The 18,470-nt window shown below is 45.7% G+C and overlaps 1 protein-coding gene across 1 annotated transcript in view; it reads right to left on the reverse strand.

The window, feature by feature from the left end:
• Positions 1 to 18,470, reverse strand: part of LOC138516409 (EF-hand calcium-binding domain-containing protein 6-like) — a 697,038-nt gene that overhangs the window by 643,913 nt on the left and 34,655 nt on the right. The window contains exon 2 of the mRNA XM_069631506.1: positions 16,219 to 16,540. Within this exon, the coding sequence (XP_069487607.1) occupies positions 16,219 to 16,507 (289 nt within the window). The 5' untranslated portion in view covers positions 16,508 to 16,540. The remainder of the gene's footprint in view (positions 1 to 16,218; positions 16,541 to 18,470) is intronic.

Genomic DNA, 18,470 nt, shown 5'->3' on the forward strand with positions numbered 1-18,470 from the left:
TTCAGGCTAATTAGCACCAAAACGGATAATGAGGGTAGGATGGCATTGGTATGCGGTTCCATCGAGGGTAGGGAGTTATGCCTAATTAGCACCTACACACCTAACCATGATGCAACTGCTTTCTTCCACTCCCTATACACGCGACTCAGCACTTATATAGACAGAATCATGATGTGGGGAGGCGACCACAATTGTACCCTTAACCCATTAAAGGACAGATTGGACAACAAGCACGATCGCCCCTCCCCTCCCGCCAAAATACTATCCAAACTAGCTCAATAACTGCTACTCAGAGATCTGTGGAGGGACCTGCACCCCGAACAATGCGAATACTCCTTCTTCTCCCCACCACACGCTGTCCACACTAGGCTAGACTACCTTTTTGCTAGTCAGGCACACCAGGCCATGTTTGTTGATGCACACTATTTGCCTAGGGTGCTGTCTGACCACTCCCCCCTGCTAGTCACCTGGGAGGTGTCCCCGCCTAAACCCCCAGTACCTACGTGGAGGCTGAGAGCAGAGGCCTTGCTTGATACAGCGTTCCGGGAACGTATAAGGGATAGCACCGAGGAGTATTGGCAAAATAACCTGCATAGCGTAAAATACATGAGCACAACATGGGAGGCATACAAGGTGGTCATGAGGGGAGAGATGATCGCAGCAGTTGGGGACTCCCAGAGATCCATCACAACCTCTTTGGAGGGTGCAGAGAAAGATCTGAGTGTGCTTGAGGGCAGAGCTGACCCAACCCCTGAACATCAACTCGAAATTACCAAACTCAGACAAACCTGCCTAACTCATTGGGAATCCCTTGGGAAACTGAGCTATGCTAAGCACACAGAAAGAACCCATGCCCTCGGAGACAAACCCAGGAAGCTTTTAGCTTGGCTCTATAAGAGGGAAGCTCCCAGGTCACCCATTTGCCACATTCTTAAACCAGACGGCTCCGCCGCACACACTCAAAAAGAAATTAACTCTGTCTTCTCTGACTATTATCGCAACCTCTACTCCGAGCCCCCGCCCTCTCCTGACACCGAGATTGAGGATGTCTTAGACGTCATCGAGCTACCCACATTAGATCCGCAGATGGCCGAAGCCCTGGATGAACCCGTCACTCCTGTTGAAGTTCGTGTGGTAATTAGATCATTGTCGGCTGGTAAAACCCTGGGCTCGGACGTCCTCCCAGGGGAGTTTTACAAGACCTATGAGGAAACACTTGCCCCACTATTAGCCCAGGTCTTCAACAAAGCCTTCGAGCGTGGCACCCTTCCGGACTCCATGAGCGAGACCATGATCATTCCCCTACTCAAACCGGGTAAAGACGGAGCGGACTGTGGCTCATACAGGCCCCTCTCTATGTTAAATGTAGATTGCAAGATCCTAACTGCCCTACTTGCAAACAGATTGCGCAGAGTAATCCCCTTGCTGATCCACCAAGACCAAACAGGATATTTACCTGGGCGCTCAATTACCGAGAACCTGCGCAGGCTACACCACGTCATATATAGCACGGACCGAAGGCCACAGAAACCTGCAGTTGCGTCATTAGACGCCTCCAAAGTCTTTGACTCGGTAAGGTGGGAGTGGTCATATGCTACCATGGCAAAATTGGGGATAGGCCCGTTTTTTTTAAGTGGACCCAACTGGTTTACACCAACCCAACTGCTAGAGTGCGCACTAACACAACATACTCCGACAAATGGTCCCTCCACAGAGGGACCCGCCAGGGATGCCCACTGTCACCCATGTTATACATTATTGCCGCAGAACCGGTGGCTGCCTATCTAAGACAGGAATACGGAGATGGGGGCATGGAGATAGACGGGGTGACCCACCTCGTCCCTATTTACGCAGATGATACCCTATTGTACCTACATAACCCCGAACACCTAGTGCCCTACATCTTAGAAACCCTGGACTGTTTCCACAAACATACTGGGATCCAGATTAACAGGAGCAAGTCCTGCCTCTACCCACTAGCGGCACTACAAAACAAAGAATATAGGTCCCTCCCCTCCCTAGATCTTGAATGGCATGTGACCTCCTTCAGATACCTGGGGATTACTATACACTGCAATCCCAACACAGAGCACATCCTCAACACGGTCAGTGCCAAAGACTCCCTTGCGAAATCCATGGAATTCTGGGGCAAGCTTCCACTCTCAATGGCTGGAAGGGCAGGTCTCCTCAAGATGGTGGCTCTCCCCCGCCTGCTACACAACTTCACAAATGTTCCCTTCAACACCCCCCCCTCATTCTTTAGAGACATCAAAAAACTCTGTAGGAGATTCCTCTGGCAGGGGGGTAGGCACAGGGTGGCATTGGAGACACTCCATAGACCCTACGAGAGGGGAGGATTGAAGGTCCCCAACTTCGAGCTCTACTTCCTAGCAAGCCAGCTGAGACACGTGACGCGATGGATGGCCGACGAGGAAACAACAGATACCCGCCTCCTCCAACCAGCCCTGCCTCATCTGCTACTAAGAGACCTACTTTGGGCTGGGGAAGGAGCTTTGAGACACAGCCCATACCTTGCCAAGCTCGGGATCCGGCTTTGGAGAAGGGCCTGTTGTAACGCTTACCTTGGGCTCCGTGGGAACACCACTCCTGATGGCCTTAACTATTCTTCTCTTGGTGCGTGATTCTAGTACTAAACCTTTCCTTCTTCAATTGCAGAAATAAATCTGTGGAATGTAACAACAACTAATCAAAATGGTTCAAGTATGCAATGGAGTGTTAGTTCTCACCAGTCAAACTATCACCTTCCTAAATTCCTCTTGCTCACCTTAGCTTGTTATAATGTGCTCTCCATCCTGCATCTGTGCAGGGGCGCAAGTTCTGAAGAGGGGCACAGGTGAATGAGTAGATAAGGAACTCTGTGTGTTGGTGAAAGTGCTAGAGAAAAAATAACCCCGAAAACCTAGGAAAACACTATAATGTACTTAGGAGATTCTAAAAGCATTCACAAGGCCATATGTGCATGGGAATGAATGAGAATGAACGCAAACTGAAAAGCACAACTATTGACTAATGAAGCTGCACCTAACATGCAAGCCTGTCCAACGATTTCCCTGTAGAACAACCAACTGTGCTCAATATCTTCTCACAAACGCTAAATGAATGGAAGAGAAACAAAGAAAAAATGAGCGACTAAAGTACTCCTAAAACTATGTGCATGTCCTTATGACGTGAATAACAGAACGCCTTGACGATATGTGCACTATGATCCAAAATCTTTCTCCTCCCCACCTAAAACCTGATTAATGCTCTGAGGAATGAACATATGGCAAAAGCCAGCATCAAGCAAGTACTAAGATGCGTTGTAACTTTTGAATTCGCGCTCGAGCTCCCATAACCTAAAGGAGCGAAGCGCAGCTAAAATATAACAAGCTTTCCTAAAATATAAGCCACGCTGTTGCAACTAGACAAACAACTGAATTCAATTATACGCTGTATTTGCGGTTTGTGGAAAAGCTACGGAAGACCTCTCCTGACGGCTTCCTCACGGAACAACAGGTTTTTTCCACACAATGGCAAAAACTACTGAAGGGACCGAACCTTGACAGGAATTAAGGGGGAAGAACTACCGGAGGTAAAATCTGAGGAAACAACTGGAAAACACTGTAGTGAAAAGGGGAACTATGACTGGAGAAATTTTCTGTGAGAGGTGAACCGCGGTAAGCGTCCGCTGTTAAGCCAAAAACGCGAAGCGCTGCACAACAGAGGGGAGGGGCTTAAATACTAGCAGAGCCCATGCTACTGGACCGCGCTTACAGAAATCTGGTTAGGCCACCTGGCGGCCATATTGAGTGATGCAGAACATTTGAATAGTTATGGCCCAATATATTTTGCTAGTCTTAACCCAAGAATGGTGCGCCTGCCCAAAACCTCCTCATGGAATTTTATGGTAAAAGTCCCGTGGTCATGACAGTATTCTCCCCCAAAACCACTCCTACAATGGAGCCACCCTTCTTAGCTTTGCGCGGGTTATTGCGATGCTAGGCCTTTAACAATCGGGGTGCGTGGAGATTTTCTAAGGGCTCCCATGTTCTAACCTGAGGACCATACCCCTTCCAATCTACAAGGTAGAATATTTTATTACGAACAATCTTGGAGTCCAAGATTGCCTTGACCTCATATTCTACTTGATCATTTTCTACTTCTACAGGAGCTGGAGCCTCGTGAATGCGAGTGTTTGAATGGACTGGTTTTAGAAGGGAAACATGAAAGACTGGGTGGATCTTCATGGTTTTTGGAAGAGTTAGTTTCATAGCGACTGGGTTGATTATTTTCTCGATGCAAATGGCCCCAAAAACCGTGGGAGAAATTTTCTCGACCCTTTCAAAGCCAAATTTTTTGTGGCTAGCCACACCAAATCCCACACCACATAATCTGGAGAATCACGTCTTTTGTTATCTGCAAACTTCTTCTGAGACTCCTTGGCCGAGGATAGTTGTTCTCGAGCTTGTTCCACAGCAATAATATTTTTTTCATGCAGTGTTTTCACTACTGGCATTTCCAAAGGTTCCATGGGATCAAAGGCTGATGTGCGCGGGTGCCTGCCGTGCAAGGTACAGAAGGGACTAAGCCCAGTGGAGGCATGGACAGAATTATTATATGCATATTCAGCAATCCACAACACATTTAGCCAGGTGTCTTCTTGTTGGTGCAGCATACATCGCAGATACTGTTCCAAGGTTTGGTTGGTTCTCTCAGTTTGCATCAGTCTGAGGATGATGGCTGGTGGATAATCGCACATCAATCCTTGCTAACTCGCAACATCTCCTCCAGAACTTGGAGACAAATTGACTTCCCCGATCCGAAACTACCACTGAAGGGAAGCCATGCAACTTCACTATGTTCTCCAAAAAGGTTTTTGCCAAAATTGATTCAGTTGGTAATCCTTTTAATGCTACGAAATGCGCCATTTTGGAAAACAAGTCCACGACCACTAGGATTGTGTTAAAACCTTCACAATTTGGCAAATCCGTAATAAAGTCCATTGAAATGGTATGCCAGGGAGCAGGTGGTACATTCAATGGTAAGAGAAGGCCTGCAGGTTTAGTTCTTTGAGTATTATTCTGGGCGAAATTACCACAAGTTTTCAGGAATTGAATGACATCTTTACGCCAAGTTGGCCACCAGTATGATCACTTCACTTTCTCCAAAGTTTTAGTGATTCCCGGATGGCATTCCAAAAGAGCTCCATGGTAATTGTCAATCACTAGAGCTTGTAGCTGAGGGGTTGGCAAATACAAACAATCCTGATAAAATGGTAACCCATCTTGTACCGAATAACCTACTCCTTTTGACTCCCATCTAGACAAATTCTCTGGAGAGATGCTAGTTTTAATCTGCTCTCTCAACTCTCCAAGGGTTGAGTCAGAAGTATCCATAACTCCAAGCACCTTCTCCCTGGAAATTATCTCCACTGGAGTTACAGGTACGTAAGCTTTCTCCCCCTTTCCTATACGGGATAGGGCATCTGCCTTTCCATTACGCACTCCTGGTCTGAAGGTGATGACAAAATCGTATTCTGCAAAAAAGAGGGCCCATCTCAATTGCCTAGAGAATTGTGCTTTTGCAGATCGGAGATATTGCAAATTTCGATGGTCAGTGAAGATGGTTACCGTGTGCCTTGCTCCTAGCAAGTGCTGCCTCCATTCCTTTAGTGCACACTTAATAGCTAATAGCTCTTTGTCAGTAACAGTATAGGTCGTTTCCGCAGAGGAGATTTTTTTTTACCAAAAGGCCACAGGATGCAGTTCTTGGGTGTTGGGGTTACACTGAGACAAAACAGCTCCCATGGCCACGTTTGAGGCATCGGTTTCTACCACAAAAGGAAGATCAGGTCGCGGATGTTGGAGCACAGGTGCAGCAGTAAATCATTCTTTTAGTTTCTTGAAGGCCTCATCAGCTTGCTTAGTCCACTCAAACTTTCTGTTTTTTCTAAGCAGTGACGTGATGGGGTGGACCAAACGAGAAAAGTCAGAGACAAATCACCGGTAAAAATTTGCAAATCCAAGAAAACTTTGAATTCCTTTCACTGAAGTGAGCGCAGGCCAGGTAAGAATGGCATCGACCTTCCTGTTATCCATTTTAATTCCATGTGCCGACAGAATGAATCCCAAAAACTGAACTTCAGGAACATTGAACTGGCATTTCTCTAACTTGACATACAAGGAGTTGTCCCTGAGAATTTGAAGTACAGCAGTCACATGCCTTACATAATCTCAAGGGTTTGCGGAGAAAATTAGAATATCATCCACATACACCACCCCACAGATGTCCAACAAGTGTCTGAAGATGTCGTTCATAAAGGACTGAAAGGCCGCTAGAGCATTGCAGAGCCCAAAGGGCATCACCTGATACTCAAAGAGACCAAACCGTGTTCGAAAAGCAGTTTTCCACTCATCTCCCTTCTTGATTCAAATGAGATAGGCACCGCGAAGGTATAATTTGGTGAAAATTTGAGCCTGTTTCACCTGATCAAGCAAGGTAGAGATGAGGGGAAGAGGATATTGATTCTTCACTGTGATCTGATTCAAGGCTCGATAATCAAAACAAGTTCTCAAGTCCCCTTCTTTTTTGGGTACAAAGAATAGCGGTGATGCCACAGGAGACTTGGATGGCCTGATGAATCCATTAGCCAGGTACTGATCCAGATAAGACCTCAGATGAACATTTTCCTTTTCTGTAATGGCATAAATTCTGCTACACAGAAGCTGAACCCCTGGAGTGTTATCGATTTGACAATCATACGGCCTATGTGGAGGTAAGACTTCAGCCTGTTTTTCTTCTTGAAAGATATCCTGGAATCTTTGATACTCTCTGGGCAAGGAACCTACAACACCTAGAGTAGTTGTGGGACTGGAATTCGACTGTGTTAGAGTTTTTGGATTTTCCATGGACATACACCGATTCTGACAGCTAGATGCAAACATTAGAGTTCGAGAACACCAATCGATCATTGGATTATGCTTTTCTAACCAGGGTATCCCTAAGATGATCTGGAATTGTGGAGCCCGAATCAGGTCGAAAGAGATCCTCTCTCGGTGTCCCTCCTGACAAAGCATGATGAGATTATCAGTGCACTGCGTAATGGGGCCTCACACCAATGGAATGCCATCGACCCCGGAGTCGTTCTCTGCTATTAATTTCTCCCTCAAAAAGAGTCCCAATTTGCTAGCCAGATTTTGATCCATGTAATTGCCAATGGCTCCACAGTCGATGTAAGCAGTTAACGCGTGCCTCTTTGATGGAGCCTCAGGACTAAACAGGACAATTGGGAGCACAAAGTGTGAGGCCACAGTAACCTTTTCCATTCTCGACAAGCTGACCTCTACACTTGTCGGGCACTGGAGTTTTCCGCCACCTGATCCTTCTTATCTTGGTTAACTCCCCCCAAGGGTTTCCTAGCAGGTTTAACTGGACAATCCTTTAAAAAGTGACCGGCCTTACCACAGTACAAACACAACTGGTGTTGACGTCTTTTCTCTCTCTCTGCTTGGGTTATTGGACCTCGGATTCCACCCAATTGCATGGGTTCTGAATGGGTATCTGAGCTTGATTTTGACAGTTGTTCTCTTGGGCGAACCACAAAGGCTCGACTGTCTTGACGAGCTCGATCTGTTATTCGGTCCTGTAACCGGTGATCCAACTGTATGGTTAAGTCAATAAATTCTGTGATATCTTCAGGTGGATTAACTACTTGAGCCAACACATCCTTCAGTTCACTGCGCAATCCACAATAGAATAATTTTGTTCTTTTCTCTGAGGGCCAATTTGTTTCTGCCGCCAGCCTTTTAAAAGTGGCCACATATGCCAGCAATTCCTGATTACCCTGCTTGAGCAACAGCAATTCATTGTCCAATGCCTGTCCTTGCGTGTGACTAGCAAACAGTTTTTCTAACGCCTTTTGGAATTCTGCGAAGTTCTGTAACACAGGATCGTCCCTGTTTACCAGGGGTATAAACCAATCGGCTGCATGTCCACCCAAATACGACAAGACAAAAGCTACCTTTGATTGGTCAGAAGGAAACACTGCAGGTCTACACAAGAAATGTAATCTGCATTGGTTCAAGAAGATTGCAAATCTTTTGGGATCCCCTGGGAAACGTTCCGGGGGCGCTAGAGGAATATTCCCAGGAATGACCACTTGGACAGGACGCGGGGATGATGTGGAGGTGGAAGCCTGGGGATTACTTTGGGGCAAGGGCACTTGTCCGGCTTGATTTTGCAACAATTGACGGGACGGCTCCTCTGTCCTTTCTCTATTTATTCCCAACTCTCTTCTAAGAGCACTAGTTTCGAACCGAGCTGCATGAACTTCAGCCCTTAGTTCTCCCAAGAGTTGGGTAACTGATCTACCTCAGGAGTTCCCATGGTGTCCAGGCAGAGCACTTTTCTGTACGGCTTTGCGTTCTGTAATGCCTTGGGCTCCGTGGGAACACCACTCCTGATGGCCTTAACTATTCTTCTCTGGGTACGTGGTTCTAGCACTAAACCTTTCCTTCTTCAATTGCAGAAATAAATCTGTGTATAATGTAACAACAACTAATCAAAATGGTTCAAGTATGAAATGGAGTGTTAGTTCTCACCAGTCAACCTATCACCTTCCTAAATTCCTCTTGCTCACCCTAGCTTATGTTATAATGTGCTCTCCATCCTGCATCTGTGCAGGGGCGCAAGTTCTGAAGAGGGGCACAGGTGAATGAGTAGATAAGGAACTCTGTGTGTTGGTGAAAGTGCTAGGGAAAAAAACAACCCCCGAAAACCTAGGAAAACACTATAATGTACTTAGGAGATTCTAAAAGCACTCACAAGGCCATATGTGCATGGGAATGAATGAGAATGAATGCAAACTGAAAGGCACAACTAGTGACTAAAGAAGCTGCACCTAACATGCAAGCCTGTCCAACGATTTCCCTGTAGAACAACCAACTGTGCTCAATATCTACTCACAAACGCTAAATGAATGGAAGACAAACAAAGAAAAAATGAGCGACTAAAGTACTCCTAAAACTATGTGCGTGTTCTTATGACGTGAATAACAGAATGCCTTGACAATATGTGCACTATGATCCAAAATCTTTCTCCTCCCCACCTAAAACCTGATTAATGCTCTGAGGAATGAAGATATGGCAAAAGCCAGAATCAAGCAAGTACTAAGATGTGTTGTAACTTTTGAATTCACGCTCGAGCCCACATAACCTAAAGGAGCGAAGCGCAGCTAAAATATAACTAGCGTTCCTAAAATATAAGCCACACTGTTGCAACTAGACAAACAACTGAATTCAATTATACGCTGTACTTGCGGTTTGTGGAAAAGCTACGGAAGACCTCTCCTGACGGCTTCCTCACGGAACAACAGGTTTTTTCCACACAATGGCAAAAACTACTGAAGGGACCGAACCTTGACAGGAATTAAGGGGGAAGAACTACCGGAGGTAAAATCGGAGGAAACAACTGGAAAACACTGTAGTGAAAATGGGAATTATGACTGGAGAAACTTTCTGTGAGAGGTGAACCACGGTAAGCGTCCGCTGTTAAGCCAAAGACGCGAAGCGCCGCACAACAGAGGGGAGGGGCTTAAATACTAGCAGAGCCCATGCTACTAGACCGCGCTTACAGAAATCTGGTTAGGCCACCTGGCGGCCATATTGAGTGATGCAGAACATTTGAATAGTTATGGCCCAATATATTTTGGTGCGTCTACCCAAAACCTCCTCAAGGAATTTTATGGCAAAAGTCCCATGGTCATGACACCTGTAAACTAATCGGGTCGGCGGATCCGTATTCCCCGCAGATCCCCATTGCGGCACTTATGGCAAAAAACTCATGGGGTCAACTTGAAACACGCACCCTGTGGGAACCCAACGGGGTGGCCACACTGGGAGACTTGATCCAAGAACAAGAGACATTCATGGAACTCAGTGAAGCCACAGGTCTTCCAGCAGGGCATTTCCTGCTCCACAGGGTAGTGGTGGAAGCCATGAAAAACAGATGGCCGGAGGCAGTCGACCAGGCCTTGGAGAACGAGTGTATAGAAACAATGCTAGACACCGCCGAGGGAGGCCACGAGACTTCACGAATCTACGAGGCCCTGTTGCTGGGCACAACTGGGGACAAACTCAAATGCAGGACGAAGTGGGAAACCAAACTGGGCCTCGTATTTGAAGACAAAGACTGGGGGAAATAACTTATTACCACAACAAAAATCTCCATATACGCCCGCTTGCAGCTCATCCAACTGTATATCACCAACAGGGCTTACCTCACACCTGAAGTCATATCGAGGTTCACGGGCGTAGGAATCCAAGTATGCCCCAAATGCAGCGAGCCCAAGGTGGGATTGACCGATATGTTCTGGGGCTGTCCAGTGATAAGAGTTCTCTGGACACAAGTGAAGGTTAGAGTGGCTAACGCAGAAATTGAAGTGGAGGTGCATGAGCCTACAGCCTGTATCCTGGGCAGATATAGGCGCAATAGGAAAAATAAGCCCTTAAACAAACTCAGAGACCTAATATATATAACGGCAAAAAGGCGCATAGCCATGGGATGGAAAAGCCCCAGGAGTTTGAATGAGGCCCAGTGGTGGGGTGACCTTACGAAGTGGATTACTGCTGAAACTGCAGCATGGGAAACCGCAATTCAAGTACAGAGGCTGGACTCCAGTGAGGAGCTGCACCGTTGGGTAGCGCTAACGGTGCCCCTGCTCCATCCCAGGGCAGCAGATAGTGCCTCAAGCAGCATGGGCAGCCAAAACCAGGAAAATGACTCGAGAAGAACTGGGAACAGAAACCGTGTTTCCCTTTGACAGTTCAAGCAAGCCAAAAAGCAGCAGATGAGGGAGCGCTCAGTGTTTACACTGGGCTGGCTCCTTGGCCCCTGAATAATGGGTGAGCTGCCACTGGTACATCTTCAATGATCTATGCACAGGATCAGTGTGGCTGGAGATGAAATACTGTTGACTTTGAAGTCATGTACATGACCTGCACTACTCATAATTCAGTGATTTTGAGCACATTAATGTGTTCAGCCAGGGGATGGGTCGGGCTGGTCGCCTGCTTATATATATTCAGGGTGGAGGCAGGGGAATTCTGCCCCTGTAGTGAAAATCAAAAGTTGGCACCCATAAACCCACAGTTTAGTTTCCTAATAACTGCTGCGAGCACAATAGAAGCAGCTATTAGTGATTAAGCAATTTGATAAGCGTATAATATCTATAGCAATATATACTGCGATAAAACACCAAAGGAAGAGACACACAAATCACAGGGAATGTATGTAATAGTCAAACTAAAAAGTAAACACAGCTGAAAGAAAACTAGTGGATATAGCATGTTTAAGTTCGTAAATGTCTTTGTTGTTTTTTTCTATGAAAGTGTAAGCTGCACATTTGGAAAACAACAGTGTGCCCAGCATGAAAGAAGCCTGCTTTTAACAGTAATGGACCCCACCCCAGTGATATTCATGGCCCATTAATTCCCAAGGTGTCCCTCTCAGAGCATAAGAAAGAACACTGGATAAACAAATAAAGTTCAAGGAGCATCTTTATGACCCCTGAAGTTATTTGCTAGAGGGGACAAGCCACTGATGGGGGGAGGGGGGATCAAAGCAGCAAATAGGGAAGGTGCAATATCCTCTTTTCCCACCCGTGCCCCCCCTCCCCAGGGACGCCTATAATAATCCCCTGCAGGGCTTCACAGGTCGATAACGGCTCATTAACCAGGAATGGCCCGGCTGTGGTGCCCAAACGAAAAAGCACAGGTGAGTGGGAATGGAAGTGGGTGGAGAAGGTGTGGGCAGCGAGCAGAGGGAAGGGGAGGTGAGGGACAGATGGTGGGGATGATGTGAGTAGCTTGCAGCTTGCTCTGAACACAGTCTTGGATCGTGTGATTCAGCCCGGGTTTGATCGTGTGATTCGGCCCGAGTTTGAAGCAACCAAATGACTACCGCATCCATCTCAGGTCCTAATAGAGTACACATGGTCCAGCGACTTCAGGGGAGATTGCAGGTGGCCAAGAAGCAAAGACTGCAGTAAAGACAAAGTGTATAGGGTATGAATGTGGGCATCTAGTCTGCTCTTTCTTGGAGACAAAGTGGTGGTAACATGCATATTCATGCTCTAGGATGGCATAATGGACTGTACCAACTCCTTGATTTCCGATACAAGGGGCGGGTGAGATTAAAGGAATGGTTCGCTTAAAATTTTTATTTAAAAAATAGATAGGCAATATTAAAAAAAATATACTCGCACTTTTTTTTTTTAATTCCTATGTAAAATTTTGAGCTATTGAAGCTCAAAATTTGCAAAAGCAAGCACATGGGCGCATCCATTTTGTGAAATGGATGCCCGCCTGTGCTGGCTTTTGCTTTTGCGGCACTAATGAAGGAAAAGCCAGCCAGCTCTAGTAAACAAAAGCTACCACTGGGTGGCTTTTCCTTCATTGGTGCTGTACGTGGAGGACGGGGACCGGAGACTACAGGCAGAAAAGCTGCAGCTGCATCTCGGTAAGTGCTATTTTTTTTATAAAAATAAACACTAGCTGCGTTTTTTTTTCTAAGTTTTCCAGGCTGGAGGAGCCCGGAAAATTTAGAAATAAAACCGCTGCTTTAAAAACGTTGTATTTATGTTTGAGGTAGCTTTTGAAGCGACCGCAAACATAAATACAACGTTATTGTGTTTGAAAACGCTGCGGTTTTTCTTTCCAAGTTTCTCAGGCTCCTCCGGCTCGGAGGAGCCTGAGAAACTCGGAAAGAAAAACCGCAGCGTTTTCAAACACAACCGCGTGTGTTTCTGCCTGCCTTGGCTTTCAATTTGGGTCTCCGGTGCTCCCCAATGAGAGCACCGGAGACCAAAAGTGAAAGCCAAGGCAGGCAGAAACACACGCGGTTGTGTTTACATGCCGCAGTGTTTCTGCCTACAGCTGATTTCCCATTTGGGGCTCTTGGGCTCCCCACGGCGAGCCCTAGAGCCCCAAATGGGAAAGCAGATTTAGGCAGAAACACAACGCGGTTGTGTTTGAAAACGCGCTCCTCCGAGCCTGAGAAACTTGGAAAGAAAAACTGCAGCGTTTTCAAACACAACCGCGTGTGTTTCTGCCTGCCTTGGGTTTCACTTTGGGTCTCCGGTGCTCCCCCAGGAGAGCACCGGAGACCCAAGGCTCCGGTGCTCCCCCAGGAGAGCACCGGAAACCCAAAGTGAAAGCCAAGGCAGGCAGAAACACACGCGGTTGTGTTTACATGCCGCAGTGTTTCTGCCTACAGCTGATTTCCCATTTGGGGCTCTCGGGCTCCCCACGGGGGCCCGAGAGCCCCAAATGGGAAATGCTAAATGCTGCAGTGTTTCTGCCTAAATCTGCTTTCCCATTTGTGGCTCTAGGGCTCCCACGGGGAGCCCTAGATCCCCAAATGGGAAAGCAGATTTAGGCAGAAACACTACGCGGTTGTTTTCTGCAATGCTAAATGCTGCAGTGTTTCTACCTAAATCTGCTTTCCCATTTGGGGCCCACGGGGAGCCCTAGAGCCCCAAATGGGAAAGCAGATTTAGGCAGAAACACAACGCGGTTGTGTTTGAAAACGCTGCAGTTTTTCTTTCCAAGTTTCTCAGGCTCCTCCGAGCCTGAGAAACTTGGAAAGAAACACCGCAGCGTTTTCAAACACAATAACGTTGTATTTATGTTTGTGGTCGCTTCAAAAGCGACCGCAAACATAAATACAACGTTTTTAAAGCTGCGGTTTTATTTCTAAGTTTTCCGGGCTCCTCCAGCCTGGAAAACTTAGAGAAAAAAAACGCAGCTAGTGTTTCTTTTTATTAAAAAAATAGCACTTACCGAGATGAAGCTGCAGTTTTTCTGCCTGTAGTCTCCGGTCCCCGTCCTCCGCGTACAGCACCAATGAAGGAAAAGCCTCCCAGTGGTAGCTTTTGTTAACTACAGCTGGCTGGCTTTTCCTTCATTAGTGCCGCAAAAGAGAGCACAGGCGGGCATCCATTTCACAAAATGGATGCGCCCATGTGCTTGCTTTTGCAAATTTTGAGCTTGAATAGCTCAAAATTTTACATAGGAATTTTTTTTTAAAAAGTGCGAGTATATTTTTTTTAATATTGCCTATCTATTTTTGAAATAAAAATTTTAGGCGAACCTTTCCTTTAAAGTCAGAAACAAGGAAATGTGGGTGCTTTCAACAAATGGGGATGAGCATTCATTCCACTAGACCGAGTGTGCTCTGCTTTCAATGGGCACTAGAGTTACAGCATCGGAATCATAGCATAGCTTCAGCAAATACTCGCCCACCTGATATCAAAGCAATCGAATCAATTGCACATTTTAGGAATGGGCTCATGCCCCACCTGTTAGCCAGTGAAGGGTCCTCCATTGAACCCCGACCACCCTGCCTACCCTAACCTGGTGAGTAAAAACAGTATATTGTATTATTATTTTATTGATATGGCTGAAATACTTCAACCTTACAATACAAGTAAAAAATGTCATGCCGTGAAATAAAACACATAGTATGAACATGCAATAAAAACACCAAAATGTGATAAGACAGTATTCACTCTTCACAATTAATTCAATCTAATTTAATAGCCCCATCTAATTAATTCATGTTAACGGCCCCTTAATACGCCATCTGGGAAAATCGCTTTAGAAAAATCCCGGGAGGATAGCTCAGTGGCAACGTGCTCGCCTTGGAAGCAAGATGGCACGAAGCAACACAGGTTCGATTCCTATGTCCGTGCTTAGAAACCTCTGGGTATTTAAGCGTGTTATAAATATGCAACTAAGACAAGAACAAAACAACAACAAAAAATCTGTAACAGCGCCTCGATGCCCCCTGGCTGTGTGAGCACTTTAAAAATGCAAATAAATAAATAATAGTTAATTAAAAAATCATCGCCCATGCTTTCTCTTCCATTAATCTCTTATAACTCTCAAAATACTTAAATACAAAATCCAATAATTTAGGCCAGCTACCAACAAATATCTCAAAGTTTCCAATTCATCCTGATTAGCACAACATCGACAACATCTTTCATGTATGGGCCATTTCATCCTCATTCCTCTGACTTCCCTTGTAGGCCACAGAAGAAAGCGCAGCCTGAACAAATCCGTATGACAACTATAAGATGGACATTTCTTTAAGTAGCTTGGCATACAGTTGAATGGCTTTGTTTCATTATGAAAGTTTTCAAAGACTACGCTATTTACACTCATCAATAGTCCTAAAAACAGTATATATACATATAGGTTTATGGAGATCTTATAAAGGCTGTCCCCTTACCTGATTCGTATCAGCTGTATGTATGACAACTGTATCCATGTATGGTACTGGCCTTTCACCCAAACGTACACCAGATGTATGTATACCCCCCACCAAATGTTCCCTTTCATGAGTACCATCGCTTTACCCCTACACTGCCCGGCTCCTGCAAACAACTGCATCATTGTATCTTAGTAAAATGACTCTGCAAAGGGATTGCCTCTGATTTCTGTATTGGCCTCTTCACAGCACTTCTGCTACAGGTGTCTGACCAACCTGACAAACAAATACAAATAAAATACAAAATGTGAAGCACTCAGGTGGAGGAAGTTGACGAGTCACTTCTTACACGAACATGCTGGCCTGCAATCAAGTTTACGCTGGCATGTACTCCTTGGAGCATATGGTATGGGAGTGCTTCAAAGTGAGTCACTGAGGCTATGAACCCGGTCTTATTGACAAACCTTGATTTCGATTTTCAAACTGTAATTTTGGGGGAGGATGTTCTTTTGGAGGATCTGACCTATCCCAAAGATGTTGGTTTTTTAGAGCTGCCCTTTCTGCTAAGAAAGTCATTTTGAGGGATTGGAAGAGTGTTGTATTTCCCCATATGTCGGCTTGGGTTGAGGACCTGTGCAAAATGCCACTGCTGGAAAGGGTTATTTTATGTAAGCAGAAGAAAATTAATTTGCATGAGGGAACCTAGGGGAGGGTTTTGTAATTGGTGTGGCTTCATTTGATCTGTGTTCTGTTTTCCTGGACAGTTTGTTTGTATTGTTTTATTGTAAATACGTTAATAAAAATGTGCATACAAAAAAAAGTTTACACTGGCATGAATGTTGTGGTCTTATTTTGGTCACAAACAGTTTAAAATTGTATTTTTATGACAATCCGAATGACAATCAGTTGAGAGCTTTGTACACTATGTGACTAAGGCTCTTTACTCACCAAAGAGCGGCAGCCTGGTCTTAGCAGGGTCAGCACTGGTCACTTGCACGCCCTCTGGTATGTGGTGCTGGAGGGGTGCGAGCTGCAGACCTCTGTCCTTCCCGGATGATGACGGCGAGGAGCGGGATGTGTGCCTTCCACCCATCCCAGGTGGCCCCTCAGGAGGGTCCCCTCCTGCCCTGGAGAAACCACGGAGAGACAAGGTCTCTGGGTCCCCAAGCCGTGACAGCGAGTGCTGGATGACGGGGAGTCGGGGCACAGCCGAGACTGGAGAAATTTGCTGAGGCATCTCTGGAGGAATACCTGGGCCTGCACAGTGCAGCTGAAAGAAAAGCGAAAGAGGTGGAAATTAGCACAAACCCTACACAATGCAGGACACAAAAAAACAAGCTTGCTCAAATAACGCAAAGGTTTCAGCCTATCAAAGATGCAACAGGTTCTCAAGATTGAAACGCTAGTTCTAGGGGCAGGCAAAGTGGATATGGGCACTGACCCCAAAGTGGATTTGCAAAGATTTGTGCATCGCAGTGGGACAGCAGCGATGGCAGGAAGCTTGAGAAGAGCATCATTTGGACACCAAAGCACTGTATCCCTACCTACCTCATGTAGCCCCAAACTTTAGATTTAAGATTTGACCCGCTGTTGGTGTCTTGGTCAACACAAAGAGGTTGCGGCAAATTGGAGAACGTGGAAAAAGAGAGCTGGTGAGGAACAAAGGCTGCATGTTGTAAAAAGAGAAAACGGAATTGTGGAGAAAGGAACTGTGCATGTGTTGCAGGGATGTGAGAATTTTTCATTAATAAAAAAGAGCCAATTTAGGGAACCTGTAAACCATGACTACCATTGTTCTCCCTAGTCCGATACGCTTACAGCTCCATAGAAAGTGAAAAGATCAATGGTGATAAGGGACATCCCTACCTAGTCCAACGGGAAATCCTAAAGGGTGCTGAAAAGGATGCATTCATCCTGATAACTGTTTGGGTGCAAACATAATTTGCCTTTAAAAACGGGTCAAAGCCAAGCCTAAGGAGTACCTCGGTGAGATAGCTCCAAACTGCTCCGTTACATTTCCTTTCCATGTCGACCGAGAGGGCAAATGGGAATTCTTCTTAGCCAGTGATGTGTACCTCATCAATGACCCTTATGGTATTGTCGTTGTTTTGTCTTCATAGGATGAATCATGTCTGATTCGGTTTGATAACATCTGGCAGTGCTGGAGCCAGATGATTGGCCAAAACCTTAAAATAAATACGAGCATCATCGATAAGAAGCACTCTCGGGTGGTAAGGCCCACACACGTAAGCATCACTGTCTGCTTTCAGTAAGAGTAACAAAGAGGAATCGCCCATTGGGGCCATCACTGGACCTGAGCTTGGAAGCGATAAGGAGCTATATTATTTGGGCTACCACTGCCATAACACGTGGGGCATCAGAATCCTCTGAAGCTTCTTATAGAATAGAGCGGATAATCCATCTGGATCGTGTGCCCCCTTGAGTGGGAAGGACTTTATAACCTGGGCAACCTCGTTATATCCTGATCCAAAGATTTCCAGGCCACAGGAGAGACCGATGGGAGAGAGCGATCTGACAAATACTCCACTTGAGAGACCAGGTCCTGCACCAAAAATAAGAATGAGAAGTGTTCACTGAGAATATTTTGCTTATTGGCTTCCCCTGTGCAAATCTTCCCAGACCTATCCCTGAGGGCTGTGATCAAGTTAAATGACAGAAGAGTCTTACATTTAAGTGCAATGATCCTATTAGCTTTATCGGAAGGTAAAAAGTAAAATTCTTTGGTGCTTAGCAGTGAATATGCAGTTGCCTTAACCTCAAGAGACCTCAATTCCGCCCGGGCAGTGCTCAACCTTCTGTGTATACCATCTGTGACCCCCTGGTGCTATGTTGAACTTCCAAGTCTGATGTATTCATTTGCAAAGATTTCCTGTACTTACTTATTCCTTACCTTACCCATGATAAAGGGTATGAACGCGTCCCACAATATTTGATCAGAAACCTGGACATTATCATTATCAGAGACATTTATAGTAAGGTCTCCTGTAGAATGTCTACTATTGTAATTGTAATTGTTTATTTATACAGCGCTTATACACAGATGGAGTGCTTCAAAGCGCTTCAAGGCGGGAAGGTAACAAGGGAATACAGTAATCATTCTTAGGCCTTGAAGTTTCCGAAGGATCGAAACAGAAAAACTAGCATACTAGGCCTGACGACATTTCTCCTAGTGCAAGTGC

Source organism: Ambystoma mexicanum, chromosome 6q (genome assembly GCF_040938575.1).
Source record: "Ambystoma mexicanum isolate Mex_15411 chromosome 6q, UKY_AmexF1_1, whole genome shotgun sequence".
Lineage (NCBI taxonomy): Eukaryota > Metazoa > Chordata > Amphibia > Caudata > Ambystomatidae > Ambystoma > Ambystoma mexicanum.